This window comes from Ictidomys tridecemlineatus, chromosome 3 (genome assembly GCF_052094955.1).
Source record: "Ictidomys tridecemlineatus isolate mIctTri1 chromosome 3, mIctTri1.hap1, whole genome shotgun sequence".
NCBI lineage: Eukaryota > Metazoa > Chordata > Mammalia > Rodentia > Sciuridae > Ictidomys > Ictidomys tridecemlineatus.
Window position 1 is genome coordinate 48,026,157 of NC_135479.1, and position 18,040 is coordinate 48,044,196.

General features: G+C 50.5%; 2 protein-coding genes across 5 annotated transcripts in view; both read right to left on the reverse strand.

Annotated features, from left to right (window-relative positions):
- The window catches only part of Atp2a3 (ATPase sarcoplasmic/endoplasmic reticulum Ca2+ transporting 3), a 52,437-nt gene extending 35,378 nt beyond the window's left edge, over positions 1-17,059 (reverse strand). The window contains exons 1-2 of one of the 2 annotated variants that reach the window (XM_078042687.1): positions 16,886-17,059; positions 14,755-14,801 (exon numbers count right to left, since the gene is read on the reverse strand). Coding sequence is in view for 1 of the 2 variants with exons in the window: in XM_078042686.1 (XP_077898812.1) it covers positions 14,652-14,655 (4 nt within the window). In the remaining variant the exon portion in view is untranslated. Of the gene's footprint in view, positions 1-14,651; positions 14,802-16,885 lie in introns of those variants that run through there. The other variant, XM_078042686.1, reaches the window with a different exon arrangement.
- Zzef1 (zinc finger ZZ-type and EF-hand domain containing 1) overlaps positions 11,340-18,040 on the reverse strand; it is a 130,147-nt gene continuing 123,446 nt past the window's right edge. For 2 of the 3 annotated variants that reach the window (XM_078042683.1, XM_021734577.3), the window contains one exon: positions 17,154-17,521. In XM_078042683.1, coding sequence (XP_077898809.1) covers positions 17,267-17,521 — 255 coding nt within the window. In that variant the 3' untranslated portion in view covers positions 17,154-17,266. Of the gene's footprint in view, positions 12,134-14,651; positions 14,802-17,153; positions 17,522-18,040 lie in introns of those variants that run through there. The other variant, XR_013436277.1, reaches the window with a different exon arrangement.

Here is an 18,040-nt window from a genome sequence, read left to right on the forward strand (position 1 = left end):
AAAAAGAGCAGCCTCATCTGGGTGCAATGGTGCACGCCTATAATCCTAGAGTCAAGGGAGGCTGAAGCAGGAGGATTGCAAGTTGGAGGCCAGCCTCATCAATTTAGTGAGGCCCTAAGCAACTTTAACAAGACTGTCTCAAAATCAAAAAATAAAAAAGGGTTGTAGCTCAGTGGTTAAGTGCCCTTGGGTTCAATCCCTGGTACAAACAAACAAACAAACATAGTTCTGGGACTAAAGAAGGCCTCTTGGGAGTCAGCCTGAGCTGCTCATGTAATTTCTGACCCTTGCTAAATAGACAGTGGAGGCCCTGACCCAGAGTAGGTCAGCCATGAGAAGGTTTGCTGGCCCAAGCTGACTCCTTGCTGATATCCTAAGCTTTGGGCCAGAGATTGTTTCTGGAGGGCACTGGTGTTTGGACCAGAGTTAGAGGGTCAGCTCAATATCATATCAAGTGGGACAGAAGGAGAGCAAAGGAAAGTCAAGTGCACAAGGAACAGGGAGTTGAGACAAAACTTCCAATGGGGGAGAGAGAGGGATGGGGAGAGGCGCTGCCTTGTGGCACCCAGTTTCCTCAGAGGCTTTACTGAACTCCTCCCTGTGGTTCTCCAGATTCCATGGAACATACTGCTGTGCCCTTCCCAGAGAATGGCCTGTATTTGAGCAGGTTTCTTGGGGATTTGTTTAGTCAGTCATTGTAGCCAAAGGGCTGTGTCTAAAAATGAATCCAGCTTTAAACCTCTGTTAGGCTGTGTGGCCCAGGGCAAGGCACATCACCCTTTGGAGCCTCACTCTGCTCATCTGCAATTATTAGTTAGGTTAACTTAACTGTCATAACAAAGTCACTCCAAAAATGTACAAAGGCATCCCAGTTTATTTCTCAGTGATGTAAAATCGGAAGCCCATTGTCAACTTAGTGGGGTAGTGATATGGAGACCCAGGCCCCATCCCTTTTGTGGCTCTGCCATCTTCAATTTGATTGCAAGGTCACCACACTGCAGCAAGCCAGGAGAGGAAGAAAGAGGATGTCGATGATAATCAGGTTTTTATGGGTCAGTCCTGGAGGTGATGACATTATTTCCACTCACACTATATTGGCTAGAATTTAGTCATATGACCTTCCCTAACTGCAAGGAAGCTGGGAAATGTAGTCCAGCTGTGCCTAGAAAGATGATGAAAAAGGGTTGGTAAACAGGTAAACAGTCTCAAGCTAGACATGGATATAATAACAGCTCACTTCTAGGGTTCAAGAAATTGTTCCCACAGCCAGTGTCTATCCTTCTTTCTTGATTTTCATTTTGGGAATCTTCCTTTCCTCTCCCCATTCCCTTTGATTTCCATAAACCTGATCCCATTTCCTAGACCTAGAGGTGGGTATATGACTCTGTCCTAGCCAATGAGAGGTCTCCAATTCCCTGGCCACAGAGATTGGTTTAGGAGGAGTGCAAGACCAAAAGCCAACCAATTAGAATGTCAACCTGGATTTTTCTTAGACTACTGGGGGAAATATTCTTATTCTATAAGTAAAGTGATAACTAAGCTGGCTGCTACAGTGGTTGGCAGCCATCTTGTCACCATAAGGGTAGAATTTGAATGTCAATAAATCCACTAAGAAGGAAACAGAAACAGAGAGAGGCAGGTTTCTGATTACATTATGAGCCCTTGGATATCAGTTATGAGCCCTGACATCAGTCTGTCCTCTGTCTTTTCTTTTCAGTTATATGAGTCAATAAATTCCTTTTAGGGAATGTATTTGGACTTCTGCTCTTTGAAAAAGAAAGAATTGGGCTGAATTAGCTGTTGGGAACAAACCAATGGATGTTTGGAAAGCACAGTGTCTGGAAATAGTTACAGACTCCACAGGTAGCTTCTGGCATTGTTATTATGGCAACTGGGGGGCAATGTGCTGTGGAGATTGGGGAATAGACAAGAGAGGGAGATGGAGAACCCCGGCCCAAGAAAGGAAGGTTTCCCAGAGGTCCCTGCTCTGGACAGGCCTTGTCTGTGGCTGGCACCTAGCCCAGCTCCTGATCTGCCTCAGGCTTGTCTGGGGCAGTCCTCCCTTTGCCTAGGGGCTTAGACTTATGACCTCCCTAGGGCAGGAGTCTCCAAGCCAGGTGGGGAAACTAATCTGTGATCAAAGACAGTGAGATCAACTCTCACCATGTGGCAGGACCCATGCAGAACACTTTTCAAAAATAACCTCATCTTGTAGCTCAGTGGTAGAGTGGCACTTAGCATGTATGAGGCCCTGGATTCACTCCCAGAACCACATGTAAAGAAGCCTCATTAAATCTTCACAACAACCCTTGTATAAGTATTGCTTAGGGCATCACTAAGTTGCTGAGGCTGCCCTTGAACTTGCCATGCTCCTGCCTCAACTTCCCAAGTTGCAGGAGCTGCAGTTATGTCCCACCATATCTGGCTGGAAACTCATTTTATCTTTGAACTTGGGCTTTGTGAGTGAAGTTTGATGGCTGGCTGTATGTATGGTAGGAGCACAGAAGATTCATATAATACACCATCTCATATACTTAACATGTTCTTGCTGCTCTGTGAGTACAGAACTCTGGTGGACTCTGATGCATGGGAATTCGGTGATTTCAATCGAGTCCAAGGGAAGTGCAGCCACATCTGTAGCTGGGGCCAGTGCTGGCAGCTTTGGGCAATGCTTTCTGTCTGAACTAGAACTTGTTTCATGCAGGATGAAGACATCAGTGCTCTATTTGCTCTTATATTACTTTCCTGAGTTAATCAACCACTTGCATTAAAAATGGTGCCACAAGCCAGGTGCAGTGACACATGACTTGAGAGGCTGAGACAGGAGGATTATGAGTTCAAGGCTAGCCTCAGCAACTTAATGAGACCCGTCTCAAAATTTTAAAAAATAAAATAAAAAGGACTGGGCACGTTGCTCAGTGTAAAGCTCTCCTGGGGTCAACTCCAATACCAAAAAAAAAAAAAAAAATCCCAGCAACTTTGGGAGGCTGAGGTAGGAGGATTACAAGTTCAAGGTCAACCTGGACAATTTAGGGAGACCCTGTTGCAAAATAAAAAGGGTTGGGGATGTACTCAGTGGTAGAGCATCCCTGGGTTCAGTACCCAGCCACAAAAACAAAAACAAAAACAATCCACCATGAGAAGTTGAGAGAGATTAAAGAAAAGCATTATACCTTAATGTCTTTAATGGTCCTTTTTGTTTTTCCCATTTCTTAAGTGGGAATCCCATTGCACTGGGTCTCCAAAATTGTATAGCCTGCCCTCTTTGCATTTTACACAGGAACAAAGTTTTGGAGTGGCTTAGAGAGCCTAGGGGACTTTCCCAAGAGCACTTGGCTGAGACTCCTTGTCTGCCTGCAATCACTCCAAAAGCACAAGTTCAGTAGAGATTAGAATGGCTCCATGCCCCCTGCTCCTACTTACTATCATTGCCCAAACCCAGCCTCCATCTTCTATCTGAGGTTGGGCCTTTCCACAGCCTTTTCCATGGCCTCCCTACCTCCAGACTTACCTCTGGTATAGGAAAATTGATTCACTGAGAAGGTGCTTTCATTAATTCATTCCTATGCTCAAAAGACTCCTTAGCTCCCTAGTACTGGCAGGACTAAATCCAAACACTTGCACCTAGCAATCGAAGTCCTGTAGCTATTGGTGCCTACCACAGCCAGGTCTCCTCAAACTATCTCCTCAAACCTTCCCAAACTGAAGCTAGAATGGCCTGGCACATTCTAGCTTCATCCATTTGTCTATACTCTTCCTCTGGCCTAGGTTGCTCTTCCAGCTTTCTCTCCCTAAAATTTCTCCCCGCTTTGGAAGCTCATTTCGCTGGCCACCCTCACCTTGCATATTCACTCTCTTCCCTGCACAGTTTTTTACCCCCTCCCCTGTACTGGGGATTGAACCCAGGGGTGCCTAACCACTGAGCCACATCCCAATCCCTTTGCTACATTGCTTAGGGATTTGCTAATTGCTGAGCTGACTTTGAAGAGATCCTCCTGCCTCAGCCTCCAGAGCTGCTAGGATTACAGGTGCGTGCCACTGAGCCCAATTCTTCCCTATGTGCTTTTGACTAGGGTTCTGAATGAGACCCCTAGAAGACCCCCAGAGATCAAGTCCTATTTCCCTGATGTACACAGGAGAAGCTGAGACCCAGGGGGAGAAATGGATTGAAGCTGTGGTGTGGAGCCCGGGAGGCTGAGGCAGAGTTTGGACAAAATTCACTGTTTTTATGAATCACAAATAACCAGTCTGGAGGATAGCTCAGTGGTAGAGCACTTGCCTTGCAATATACAAGGTCCTGGGTTTGAGCCCCAGCACCACCAAAAAAAAAAAAAAAAGACTCAACTTATGTGCTGGGCTTTTGGTGCACACCTATAATCCTAATGACACATGAGGCTAAGGCAGGAGGATCACAAGTTCAAGGTTGCCACCTGTGCAATTTAATGAGATACTGTCTCAAAATAAAAAATGAAAAGGGCTGGGGATGTAGCTCAGTAGTAGAGCACCCCTGGGTTCAATCCCAAGCACTGGGGACACAAGGTTGGGTGGAGCAACCAACCACACATGAGAACAGACTGCAGTGGGTGTGGCCAGTGTGCCTTGAGAACTTGGGCGGATGAAGAGAGGATGACTTCTCCTAGTCAGGGAGACCAGAAGAGACCCTCTGGAGGGAGTGACACTTCTGAAGGCTAAAGGAACAGGAGGGGGAACTGTCCACACAAAGTTGACGTGGTCACGAGGCCTCTGGGGTTTGTCATGTCAGTGTGGGTAGTGCACGTGGCTGGGCAGCCTCTGCCCTGGGAGAGGCAGAGAGGCCAGGGTTGTCTCCACTGCCCCGCTTTGGTTTGTAAATGAGTTTGAATCAAAATGCAAATAGTGCAACAGGGCGTGGTGGTTTGGGCCTATAATCCCAGAGGCTGAGCCAGGAGGATCATAAATTCGAGGTCTGCGTGGGCACTTTAGTGAGACCCCCCTTCAAAATAGAAAATAAAAAGAGCTGGGGATGTAGTTCAGTGGTAGAGTCATGAGCTGGTTCAATGCCCTGTAAAAATAAATTAACACGGAATTTTTTTTTTAATTGTAAACATCCCTCTAGGCTTAGAAACCTGATTGTATCTTTTGGGGGTTACTAGAACCCAGTGAGCCTGTGTCCCAGGCATTCTAAGACCCTATTCTGAGTCTACTCCTCCTGCTGTGGGGAAGCCCTCTGCTCCCCACTATCCAGAGCAGGGGACTCCCCCATTAAGGCCTTTGTTTAAGTCTTTCAGGCTTGGGAACCCTGTGCAAGGCCCTGACACACTCCTATTCATCCTCCTGGGCTCCCCAGCTCTCCTCACACCTTTTCCTCCAACCCCTCCCAAGAGTCCTCCCCAGCCCCACCCTCCTGGCCTCCTCTTAGTCTGACCCCATCCCACCATTCAGCCCTAGAGCCACTTCCCCATGTTCCCCACCCTGTTCTCACCACTTCCTGCCTCTTCTGGGGGCCTCCCTGGGGCCACAGCTCACGGTAGGAAGCTCCCACCTCTGGGGTCTCTCCTGGGAACACCCCTCCACCATCCAGCCAGCTGATTCCACCATCCCTGATCCTTGAGGCCAGTAGCGCTCCCGATGCCCCAAGTGACCCCACTAGCCCCCAGCACCCTGGGTATTCATCATCGCTCTGCGCCTCTGTGGCCAGACACCCTTGAGGTTGTGTCGCCTGGTCTGACTCATCGCGGTTCCCAGGCATGTCAGGAGGGTGTCTGCTGAAGGGCTGAGCTGCTGTGGGAAGTCCCAGAGGAGACACTCCTCCTGCACAGAGCTCACAGGGCTTTCTGGGGACACAGCAGGCACGCAGGGCCCCTTGGCTAGCCCAGGGCACCTTTCCAATTTGGCACAAGGGGACTTGCCCCTTCCCTTAGCATCCACCACTACAGAAACACCCTGCAGGATGGGGCTGGGAGCTTCAGCCAGGCTGTATGCTCCTCAGCTCCTTGAGGCAACTTCCTGTCCTCATCCCCTTATCTTCCCAGCCAGACCAAGGAGAGGAAGTTGCCCTCTCCCTCCCAGTGGTGGACAGAGACCCCCCTGGACCTCAGGAAGGGACAGTGCGTCATATAAGGCTGGGCCTGCCCCTTCCAGGCCTGCCTCCTCTTTCTGCTGCAACCACAGTTATCCTCTTAAAACAGTCATGCAGCACTCACCTGCTCAAGTGCCTTCCATGGCTCCCTATGGCCTTCCCAGGTAGGATCAAGTCCATAGCTTGTCCTTAAGGCTGACTTGTCAGCCTTACCTTGTACCCTTGCCCTTCCACCACCCCAGACTCTGGTCTCATTGACCTCTCTTCTCTGTACTTCCTCCTCCAAGACTTCCTCCCTCCTTGCCTTTGGCCATGTTATTACTTGTACTTAGAAAGTCATTCTTCTCATGTTTATGTGTCTAAACACTTCTCATTCTTCACAGTCCTCCCAAGAAGTCCTCTTGCTCTCTCAGGAATCTCCTTAGCAATCCAGCATTTGTGTGAATTTGCCAGAATCTGTAGCCTCCAAACCACACATCTCTCCCACCCGAATGGAATCGTCAGGAGGCTTCTACAGCACAGCTGGGGCACAAGGTCACTCTACAGTTACCCTCTAGGCTGGGAACGTCCTGAGGCAGGAGATGGGTCTGAAGCACTGAGGGCTGCATCTCAGTGTCCACTCAGCCCCTGGGCTTCCCTTTACTAGACCCTCAAAAATATAAATGAACACTATTCTAGCCAACGCAATAAAATAAGAAAAGCAAATGAAGTACAAATACTGGGAAGTGAAAGAACAAATGAACACCTGCCTCTCTAAGCTCATGCCCTTCTTACCACCGGATGCATCAGACTTAGGGACCCTATCATGAGCTCAGGGAGGGGCTGGAATCTGCCCATTGCCACACAGTGCCTTGGGCTCCCTCCTAGCTCTGTGCCACTCTACCTGCTGCAACATCAGCCACAGTTACGCAGTCTCTAGGCTAACCTTGTGCCATGATTATCAGCACCTTGGCCATGAGAGCCAAGGCCCTGCCTGTCAGGGAGTGGGCTGCTGCTCCAGGCTGAGTCTGACCAATTTACCTGCAGGGGCCTCAGCAGTTGTGGATTCTAAGCAGATAAAACAAAAAATCCCTATTTGCTTTGTAAATTGTTACAAACAACTAATCTTGTAAGCCTTAAGACACAATTTGAAAAGAAATTTGAGATCTGGAATGTGGAAGAGACTCCTTTCAGGCACCTGAGGGTAAGGTTCATCTTGGTTGGACGTGGGCATGGAGGCGGTCTGTGCCCCCAGTGTATAGTGGCAGGGCTGGGTGCTGGGCTGTTGGTTCAACCTTACACAGAGGGTACTTATAGGCCTGTGACTGGCCTAGAGTGGTTGGCCAGTCCTCAAGCCAGGCTGGGTCCTCCTGGGTACCACACTGGCTGTGGAAGTCTGGGAAAGCCCCTTCCCTACTGCCCCCAGGTCATCTGGCTGCTGGGATGAGATAGACTGGTATCTGGAATTTATGATTTCTGGTAGGAACTTGCTCCTATGACCCACTAGGACAAAATAGCAGATGACCCAGGCCCTCCCTTTGGCTCTCAGGCTGGGAGCAGTAGAAAAACTCAGGTCCCTGTTTGTGGGCACCCAATTCCCCTCCGCCCCCAGTCATGGCCTCCATGTCAATGCTGGCCTGTTCTCTACCTTCTTGGAGCCCAGCTGTTCTGACTTCCCTCCCTTGGTGCCCTTTGGGCCTTCTCATTCAGCGGTGCCAGGTCCCCGCCCTGGTGTTCCCTGTGTGGGCAGCTGGCCCGGCTCCCCGGGGATATCCTGCCATTGTGGCCCAGCGCCTAGACTTGAGTCTTCCAGGCCAACCCCATTGCTCTGGGTCCTTTCCAGGTCCCCAGGAGGGGCCTGGGAGCCCAGAGAGTGGGGAAAGTTGGCAAAGGCACCAGATCCCCAGCATGGCAGAGCCCAGCCCGGTATCCAAGACATTTGAAGGCTGGGCCCTGGCCAGCCTGGGGAGATGGGTAGGCCGGGCTCTCCAACCCACAGCTGGCCCTGTGGGTGACCTTGGCATGTCCTCTACCTTCCTGGGCTCCCTCCTGGAGGCCCTGTCTCATGGCAAACCCCGCCCAGGCCCAGGAGACCAAGGGAATCTGTGTTAGCAGTGAGCGTGGTCACTCCCAGGTGGTTGAATGACCGGCATGTCACTGGACTTCTGGTGGGCAGGGTCTTTCAGTCACCTCGCTTCTAACAACTGCACTTCACAAAAATGCCCAAATTTGCAAGTTGAGTTGTATTTGCCTCAAATTCCCTGGAGTCACACCCCTAATTTGCATACCCAAATCAAACTTCTGTCACAAAGGCAGCAGCTGGGGTGCAGGGAAGGATGTTACCCCAGGGGCCTGAGGGTAGGAAGTGATGATAGCTAACAAAAAGGACCTCCTCAGCCTCCTCAGCCTCCTTGCCGATGCAGACTCTAGGAGAAGCGCTTTGCTCTTGAGGAGAGCAGGGTCTGTTTTGCCCAAGGAGGCCAGAGTTACACACTGGGGCCTGGTAAGGTGGGGAGTTCAACCCTGGCCTTCTGGCTTCAGAACCTAGGCTTTTAACCATGCCATTAATAGGACAGGTACCCTCCTGCTGGCCCCAGGTCACCTAGATGTGCAGGGCAGGGCTTGTACCCTGGCTCTGGCTTCAAAGGCCCTACTCTGGGCCACTGAGTTACATGGTCTGGGGGGAGATCTGAGGAGGCCCCTGAACTTTCTTGGCTCCCAAGATGACCTCTATATCCTCTTCAAGGCTCCAAGGTCCCTACCAGTCACCTAAGGCTAGGAAAGAAACTCCACCTCAGCTGCCCACAGGTTCTGGCTGCACTTTGTGACCTTGGACAGGGGACTTCACCTCTGAGCCTCTCATTATAAAACAGACAGTGTAGTAGTCTCAGTCCCATGGGGTCATCCTGAGAGCTAAATGAGGAAGAGTCAGCGAGGGGTCCCAGCCACCTGCAGAGATTCAGTGACCATCTTGTTCTTGGGCTCACTTCCAAGGACCTAGCGTGGCTCTGGCCTCTGTTACCCAGGACTCTCTGCCTCTGATCAGACTGTCTGTGACCTGACCAGGAAGCTGGCCAAGGGCAATACCCACCCAGATCCTGGAGGCAAGCAGCCAACAAGCAGCAACAAAGAACTTTCCATACCTCCGCAGTCCATGAGGAACTGACACTCTTCAGGCCTCAATTGGTCTTTCACCCTCCTCTCCTTCCCCCAAATTTCCATCATTGGTGATATTTACATTGGAATCCTGCCCAGGACTTGGAGAACCCAGCATGGGTACGTGGAAAACAATACAGAAGGAAAGATAGGTGTAGTTTTTAAATGTAGTGTTGGCAAATTTGTCCTCTTGGCTTTGAAACACGTTACAAGGCAGCAAGTATCAAAACCAGACGGCTTTGTGCTTAAATCAGCTCAGAGGATTTCTGTCAGCAAGACCCTGGCACGATACCTTGATGAAGATCCTTAAGAGGATAATGGTAGCCAGGCACAGTGGTGCATGCAGGTGCTCCCAGTGACTCAGGAGCCCGAGGCAGGATGATTGCAAGGCTAGCCCCAGCACCTTATGGAGACCTTGTCTCAGAGCTCTAAGGTCTGGGGTGGTACACACCTAAGCAGCAGGTACCTAAGGCATGCAGTAGTGTACTTAAGAGCATGCACTTCAGAGACAGGAGACAGTTCTGGGGTCAAATCCCAATTAGCTACTAGCTTCATGATCTTGAGAATATTACTAAATGTCTCTGAATCTCAGCTGAGTTGCATTATAATGGAAATAATAACAGGCCCCACTTCAGTGGACTATTGTAAAGTTTTTTTCTCCCCAGTACTGGGGATTGAACCCCGGGCATCATACATCCTAGGCAAGTGCTCAATCACTGAGCAACAGCCCACCCAACAGATCTCTCTCTCTCTCTCTCTCTCTCTCTCTCTCTCTCTCTCTCTCTCTCTCACACACACACACACACACACACACCTTTGACTAACAAAGATCTGAATTTGTTCCAGGTAGCAAAGTGCCCAGGCCCAGGGCATGAATCATGAGTAGTCTAAGTTAAATGCCTATCCTCTTTGCTAGATCCTGGCTTTTCCAACCTTCCTGGCAGTTAAGAATGTCCATGTCACACAGCTCTGGCCAATGAGGTATCAGGGGAAATTTGCCAGGGGTTTACTGAATAAAATACAGAAGATGAAGCCTTTGCTTTTCCTCCTTCCTGCCTGTGAAAGTTTATGATGCTTGGAGGCTGCTGCAGCTGTTTTGTGGCCATGAAGCATCCAGCTTGAGGATGTGAAGCACACATAAGATTGGGTGAGCCAGAGGATGGGGGACATTGCTAAGCTGCAGAAAGATTAAAATTACCAACCTCCAAACTTCTTGTTCTGAGAGATGATTTTAAATACCTTTATTTAAGGCCACTGGGATCTGAGTTGTTGGCTTCTTTTATCTGAATGCACTGCCAGGGATATAGGCCCTTAGCACCATATATGGCACCTGGGATGTACCCAATCAATATCAGCTGTGATCTCACAGAGACATCGCAGGACTTTCCATATTCATCTCTGTGCTCTTAGTAGACCAGGAGGAAGGATAGGTATCAATGCTGTGGGTGATTCCACACCCAATGAATGAGTGGACACAGCCATGATTCTGCTGCCCTGAGCATCTCCAAAGACCCCAGGATGTAGCGATGATCTCATGTGGAGTTGCTGCTGGACTCCCACCTGGCAGGAAAGCCAGTGAGGCTGGACCCACTGGCAGACAATGGCATCTTGTCCCTTCCTGTCCTGGAAGCCTTCAAGGTCATGTTGCCCACCCTGGTTTCTGCCTTATGCTCCAACCTTGTAAACATTGGTGCTGTATTTGAATCAGAACTGCCAGAGGTGCCATTAACTCCGCTGGAGGCCACTGCTGGAGGGGAGCCAACAGACAAGGGCCACCCAGCAGAGGGCTCCCAGGGAGAACAAAGAAAGGAAGAGAGAGCACAGCTCCCCTGCAACCCAGGGATTAATCACTGGCTTTATGAACGAATGCTCTTTTTTTGCTACAACAGACCCGCTTGTGTCTTCAGAAGTGGATGATCTCGCCTACCCGGAGTTCACCCAGGTCTAGAGTGAAACCACATGACTCCAGAGCCAGCAGCATTTTTGATTAAACAACAAAGGTGGAGGCCGGGTGGGGTTGCAGAGACCTGAGGATAAGCCCAGTCAAGATGAGTCATCTTGAGACCTTGGCCCCTAAGGCTTTTTGTCCAGCCTCCTGGTTTGCTTATATCCTTAAAGAAATTCTATAGTGGTACTTAATTTAAAATTCTTTTTTTTTTTTTTTTTTTTGGTCCTGGGAACAGAACCTCAGGTCTCACGTTTGCTGGGCAAGCTCTATTACTGAGCTCCAACTCCAGCCCAGAGGAAGCTGGTGCTTGCTGCAGGAGGTGTTGGGACAATTTTCCTAGCCCTGCCCCAGGTCATATATGTCCATCCTTTGGTCTCCTAAGCTGAATCTGCTCTGGTTCTTCCCCTCTAACTCCAGGCCTGGCCAGATCTCAGTAAGTTTACCTTGTAACATCAGCCCCAGGGTTGAAGAGTAAGGTAACCACTAGAAGCCAAGTTGGGACAGTATGGACTCTGCTGGCCTGCCCCGCCCATGGTCACTGCATGAGGAACCGAGTGTCAGTCAACCTCAGCCAGCCTGGACCTGCAGCCCCCGGCATCAAGGAGAAAGCTACCCGGTACCTCTATGCCTCTGCAGCTGAAGAAGGACAGGTCACTATATAACCCAAAGTCCCAGAGGCAAACATCCCTACCTGGGAACTTCCTGTCCTGCCCTTTAGCTGTGGAAGGAGAGGTACGGTCTTTCCTCTGGAGGGGGCTGCAGGCTGCAGGGCTGGAGTGTGGCCTCTCCAGGGCGGGGCCTGTGTGGATGGCTGGAGGAGCACCTGTCCACTGTGGGGAATGTACCTGGCTTCACTGTGACCCTCGGTGGGTGCGGGGTGCCCTTGCTCCATGCCGACCCACGCCCCTTCATCCCTATCTACCGTGACTCCACCAGCACACTCCTTGCCTTGGCTTCTCATTTAGAATGTACCTCCGACGGGGGTGGGGGACCTGGAGGGACAGAAGAAGGTGAGGTATAGAGGAGGGAAGGCTGCCCATGCACCATCACCTTGACCATGCTGCTGGGGACAGGAGCCTAGATCCCCTGAAGGGGCCATGAGCTCTGCTCTCCACTGGCCCCTGCTGACCTCTGTCCCTGGGTGTGTCCTGCCTCTCGGCATATCCTGCTCCATGAGAATGGGAATGAGGGCTATAGAACATTCAGACCCCCACCCTGCCCAGGGACAGACACACCAACGTGTTCAGACAGATACCCAGATGACTCATGGTCCTCCGCTTTCCCTCTGGGCAGCTTCTCTTCATGTCCCCAGAAGCCCACGTTTAGGCAAAACCTGGCCTGGGAGTCAGGAGGTTCCCATTCCTGTCCACACCCAGGACCACAACCTGCTACGCAAATTCCCGTAGACACCAGCCCCTCTGGGCCTCGGTCTCCCGTCTTGCACAGGGGCAGGTGGTGGGGATGTATAGATGGCCTCTGAGGTGCTTTCCCTCTAGTTCCAGGCCCTTAGGAATTCCAAAGGAAGGACAAAAGCCACTGAGTGCCCATTGTTTTAGGCAGAAACTTGTGCCCTAAAGGAACCTTCTGCAGAGGATCCTGAGCCTGCTGTGGCTGGGAGGGGGGTTCCAGGTGAGGCAGGGTGGGAACAGAGCCTCACTTGTTTCCTCAGGATCCTGAGCAGACAGAACCTGCTGGGTGGCTGGGCCCTGGGCAGTCCCTGTAGCCTGTGATGTCAGTGACCCTGCCAATACAACGGGATGGACAAGGAAGTGTCACTAGCTCTTTGAGTCTCACTCAGTTCAGGGCCTCAGGAAACCTCCCAGCTGTGCTCGAGCCACCTCCAGAGCAGCCAGGATCCCTGAGCCCACACCCAGTGGCCCTAGCTCCCAGCTGCCACACCTCTGCCCAGCCAGCACCCTCCCTGGACCACCTCCTTGGTGCCCTTGGCCCCTTAGTGTTTCAGAAGGTCTAAGTGAGGAGGGAGTGACAGAGACCAGCAGGAAGCCAGCTCTCCCCTGAGATCTTCCAGAGAAAAGGGAGCTCCCTTCCCCGGGTCCAGCAGAGTCTGAGTTTGACATGGACAGTCAGTCCCCTTTCTACTGCCCAGTTCAAACAGACTGAAGCACAGATGGGAAATCACAGGCTCAATTCAATGAAAGCTCCAGGGGATGGTTAGCTTCAGAAATGGCTGAAAAGAGTTCTCAAATTATGTCTTAGAAACTAGGTGTGGGGATGTGCGCCTACGATCACAGCTCCTCAGAAGGCTGAGGCAGAAGGATTGCGAATGTGAGGCTGCCCTAGGAAACTTAGCAGAGACTCTGTCTCAAATAAATGAAAAGGGCTGGTGATGTGGTTCAATAGTAGAGTACCCTTGGGTTAAATCCCCAGTACTGCAAAAACCAAAACTGAACTAAAACCAAAAATTTGTGTCTGAGAACTTGTCTCTGAGTTTGGGCTCTGTTTTCAGGGGGGTTCTTCCTTCATAGTGGTAGAATGGCTGCCAGCAGCTCCATTTCACAGCACACTTCAGTGGTCACCCAGGGGAAGGAGGTTCTCTTTGCCAATCATTTTATCAACCTCTAACTTGAGTCTCATGTTGGGCCCTCAAGGGGTCAGATCTTTTCCCACACCAGGCTCTGTACTGTTCCAGATGGCCACATGAACACCTGTGCTCTAAGGCCAGAGGCCGGGACTCGCCACCACAGAGAGTCCAGGTGCTGAGCAACAGGAACATGGTGGGCTTCAGGCTGGGAACAATCAGGTCAGAGATCCCCGTTCATGGGTTCTAAATGAGGCCCCACAAAGGAAGGGCAGAGGCCACTGAGTACCCAGTCCCAGTTCCTGAGGTGGAGCAGCAGGTACACAGCCCTCAGAGAGGAGGCTTATGGCATAGGGTGTGCGGGGGACACACAGAAGCCCAAGTTGACGAGGGGATCGGGGAGGGCTTGTGGCCCGAGAGGACAAGTCCCTCCTGGTGGCCAGGAGCTTCTTGAGGGAAATGCTATTTGATCCTCATTCTTAGAAAAAGGAAGTGGTCGCTTCCCAAGAGAAGCTGACTTCATGCCCAAGCCTTGATGTGGCTCAGGGGCTGGACTGCTCCTATCTCACATGAGGGAGCGTGTTACAGCACAGCTTGCCTCTCTGCACTTCCATGCTCAATGTGAGGCGTCATCCACTTCAGCAAAGCTGTCCTTAGTACTGGGAGAGTGTCAGAAGCCTTATCTACTGAAAAAAAAATTTTTTTTTTTTTTGCAATGCTGGGGAACAAATCCAGGGCCTCACATATGCAAGGGCTTTATCACTGAGCTACATTTTTTAAAAAAATTTATTTTGAGACAGGGCTCTCTAAGTTACCCAAGTTGGCCTCGAACTTGTGCAGCTCCTGTCTCAGCCTCCCAAGTAGCTGGGATTATAGGCATATGCCACCAAGCCTGGCTTCCACTGAATCTAACTCTACTATCTCCCATGTGCTAATTCCTCCGTGTGCTGATAATAACCTTGTGTGCTTACCCATTGGGTGACAGGTCTCCCAGGTGGTAACATCTTTCTGGAGATTTTGCAAAGTTTTAACTAAACAGCACAGAGCAGACTCAGAAAGCACCTTCCATCTCACCTGGATATCAAGGGTTCTGTGCTTTGGGCATCAATCAAGGTCATCACCTGGAAGACAAAAGATGAGGGTTGTCTCTGAAGCCTCTTCAAATGATAGTTAAACAAACAAACAACAACAATAAAATGCCTGCTGTTTCTTTGCTGGCCTATCTAGCAGAGAAGCTAGAGGACCAAGAGACCAGAGACCTGTGTGTTGCCCTGGATCCTGACCCTGACGTGCTGTGTGACCCTGGGGGCCTGCTGAGCTTCAGGTCTCCTTGGGCCACCCCTCAGGGACCCTGGTTCAGTGCTGGCAGATCCCTGCTCCTAGGTAAGCCTGGGCCAAGCTGCAGCCTCTTTCCACTAGACTCCAATGCCACCTCCACCCTGCTGTTTCCATGGTGGCAGCCCCCGTCTCTGTTTACTCAGCTCCCTGCGTGAGATTTTTCCATAACTGGCCATTGAGAACACAATGCCAGCTTCTCCCCAAGGAGGTGCTACAGCCCACACCCTGCGGCCAAACAGCGGATGTGGCTCTCTAGCTGGGGTCAGAAGCTGACACCAGGCATCTCAAGACTCCCAAGCTCCTGGACCTAGACCTTGGCCTTCTGTGAGGTGGGGCTGAGAGCCGGAGCCAGGGAGCCAGGGAGCCAGGGAGCCAAGGAGCCATGGAGCTAGGGAGCCAGGGCCAGGCTGGGGCTGCCTCACCAGAAACATGTGAAATCCTAAGCAAGTCGCCTTCCCTCTGAGACACCCTGGAGCTGTAAAATGGGTCACATCACAAAGCAGGAGGACCTGCTTTGGCTCTTCACAGAGTCACAGTCCAGCAGCCCCTGTCCCAGTAGCCCCAGACACAAAGGGTCTGGGACTCCTGGCAGAAAATGTTTCCTGCCCGAGTCGGCCCCAGGCCAAGCCCAGCCTGGCCATGCTCAGGTCAAACCAATAGTGTGGCCTTCGCCCTCAGCTTCCCATCCTGGGCTGGGAGAAAGTCTGGGCTACACAGGGCCTCGTGGGGTTTCTATTTACAAATGCACAAACCCTCTTTGTAACTAATCTAAATATGCAAAGAATTAGGAAATGTGTCATTAGATAAATCAAGTACCTGCTCCTAGATCCCCACAATATACAGTGTTTGATATTTGGCATACAGAATCGGCTAGCTACATCCTGAGGTTTTCCTCCTTCAGTGGTTTTTCTGGGGTCTCGGAGGCTCAGAGAGGTGAAGTCATTTGTCCACCACACGCTTTTTCATAGTAGATCCATGCAGATCCCCAAAGTTCACATGTAAGGAAAATCAGTCTCCAGATACAACAGTGTTGAGAGTCGAGAGGGGGGCCTCTAAGAAGTAATTAGGCCACGAGGGCTGTGCCCTCATGAATGGATGGATTAACATTGTCATCCTGGGAGTAGGGAGTCATAAACAATGGCTTCGCCCTCCTTCCCTCTGGCTCTCCTTCTTGATCTCATTCCTGTGGCACTATCACAGTGTTATGACACTGCAGGAAGGCCCTCCCCAGATGCCACTCTTCCAGCTTGGACATATCCCAGCCTCCAGAACTGTGAGCCAAAGAAATCTCTGCTCATTATAAATGACCATATGTGGTATTCTATTAAAGTGTCACAGTGCAGATTATTTTATTTATTTATTTATTTATTTATTTTTTTAAATTTATTTTTTAGTTCTCGGTGAACACAACATCTTTGTTGGTACATGGTGCTGAGGATCGAACCCGGGCCGCACGCACTCCAGGCGAGCGCGCTACCAGTTGAGCCACATCCCCAGCCCCATCACAGTGCAGATTAAATTGACCTAAGATTTGAACACTGATGGTCGCTTTCTGAATTCATGAGCTTGACCACTGCAACATTTTACCTGGAAACACTAACATCTGTTGTTTTGAGGTGAGGAATGGAACCAATGGTTTCCCCAGGAGCTGAGAGTGGTCAGACAGATGCTCTATTCTGTCACCCTCTGAGGATCATTATCTTCCATGGGTGTCACAGTGGGGTGGGTGAGGGGCTCCTGTCTCTGCTTCATCCCAGCACCAGCCTCTGGACTCTTGGTGAGCTACCCCTTCTCCTGTGGTCATTGGTGGATTCTGTCCTCCCCTCCCAACCAGCTTGCCTGTCCTTGTCTCCTCATTTTCAGTTACCTCTTGCGACCTATTTATTTCCCCTCCTGCTTTGTCCTCTTGTCCTGTCTTGACTCGCCATCTCTTTCTCTTTCCTAGTCTGTCCTTTTCCATTCTCCCAGGGCAGTAGGAGTAGGTTTTCATGAACTTGGATTTGATAATGGTTTCTCAGGACACTGAAAACACATGCAAGAAGAGCTAGATAAATTGGATTTCCTCAAAATTTAAAAATTTGTGCATCAAAAGATACTATTAACAGAGTGAAAAGACAAACCCAAGGAACAGGAGAAAACTTTGGCAAGTCATGTATTTGCTAAGGGTCTAGTTTCCAGAAGTCATGGGAGAAAAACATTCTTTAAATGTTAGAACATACCGGTAGAGAATGCAAAGTTTATACAAAATTTAAGCTACAATGAGAGACATGAAGGAGTTTGAAAGTTGAAGCCAAGTATTTGGGGGGAACATGAGTTCAACATCTTGCTGTTCTGCCAGTGAGGGGCTTGTGTGGAGGAGTTCACAACATCTCCAGGGACTTGTAGATGGAAAGATCCAGAGGGCTGGCTGGCTGGCTGGCTGGCTGGCTGGGCGGGTTGGTGAGGAGACTACAAGCAAGGTCAACCAGGAGGAAGAAGCCTGGAGCTTACTGGGCTGCAGGTGCTGCAAGACAGAAATGGTGTGCAGTCACCATCACAGCTCTGGGCCTGGCATGGCACTGGGCTCCTAGCTCACTAATTAGTTAGACCTCTTTGGGTTGTTAGTGACAGAAACAGGGGACAAAACATGGGTGGGCTGCTTGTTTCTCTAGCAACCCCAACAGAGAGCGAACTTCTCTTTCTCCAGAGTTGGAGCAAAAATCCTGAGACTGAGTTTCATTGGGCTCTCTGGGGTCACATATCCAACCCAGGACCAATCACTGTAGTGGGGGAATGGCAGACTCTGATTGACTAGACCTGTCACATGGCTACTCTTACTGAGTGAGCCACAGGGAGAAGAAAAGGATGGATCTGGGTAAATAGCAAGGACAACGAGGTTCTCATTACAGTGCTCCACAGGACTGGACACTTTGCTTAGTGCAGCAGGGCTGGTGTGTGAGGCTCAGCATCCAGGGCTGTGTGTGACCCAGGCCCACTGTCCAGGCTCCATGAGAAGCAGGCCACTCCTGTTTGTTCCAAATTC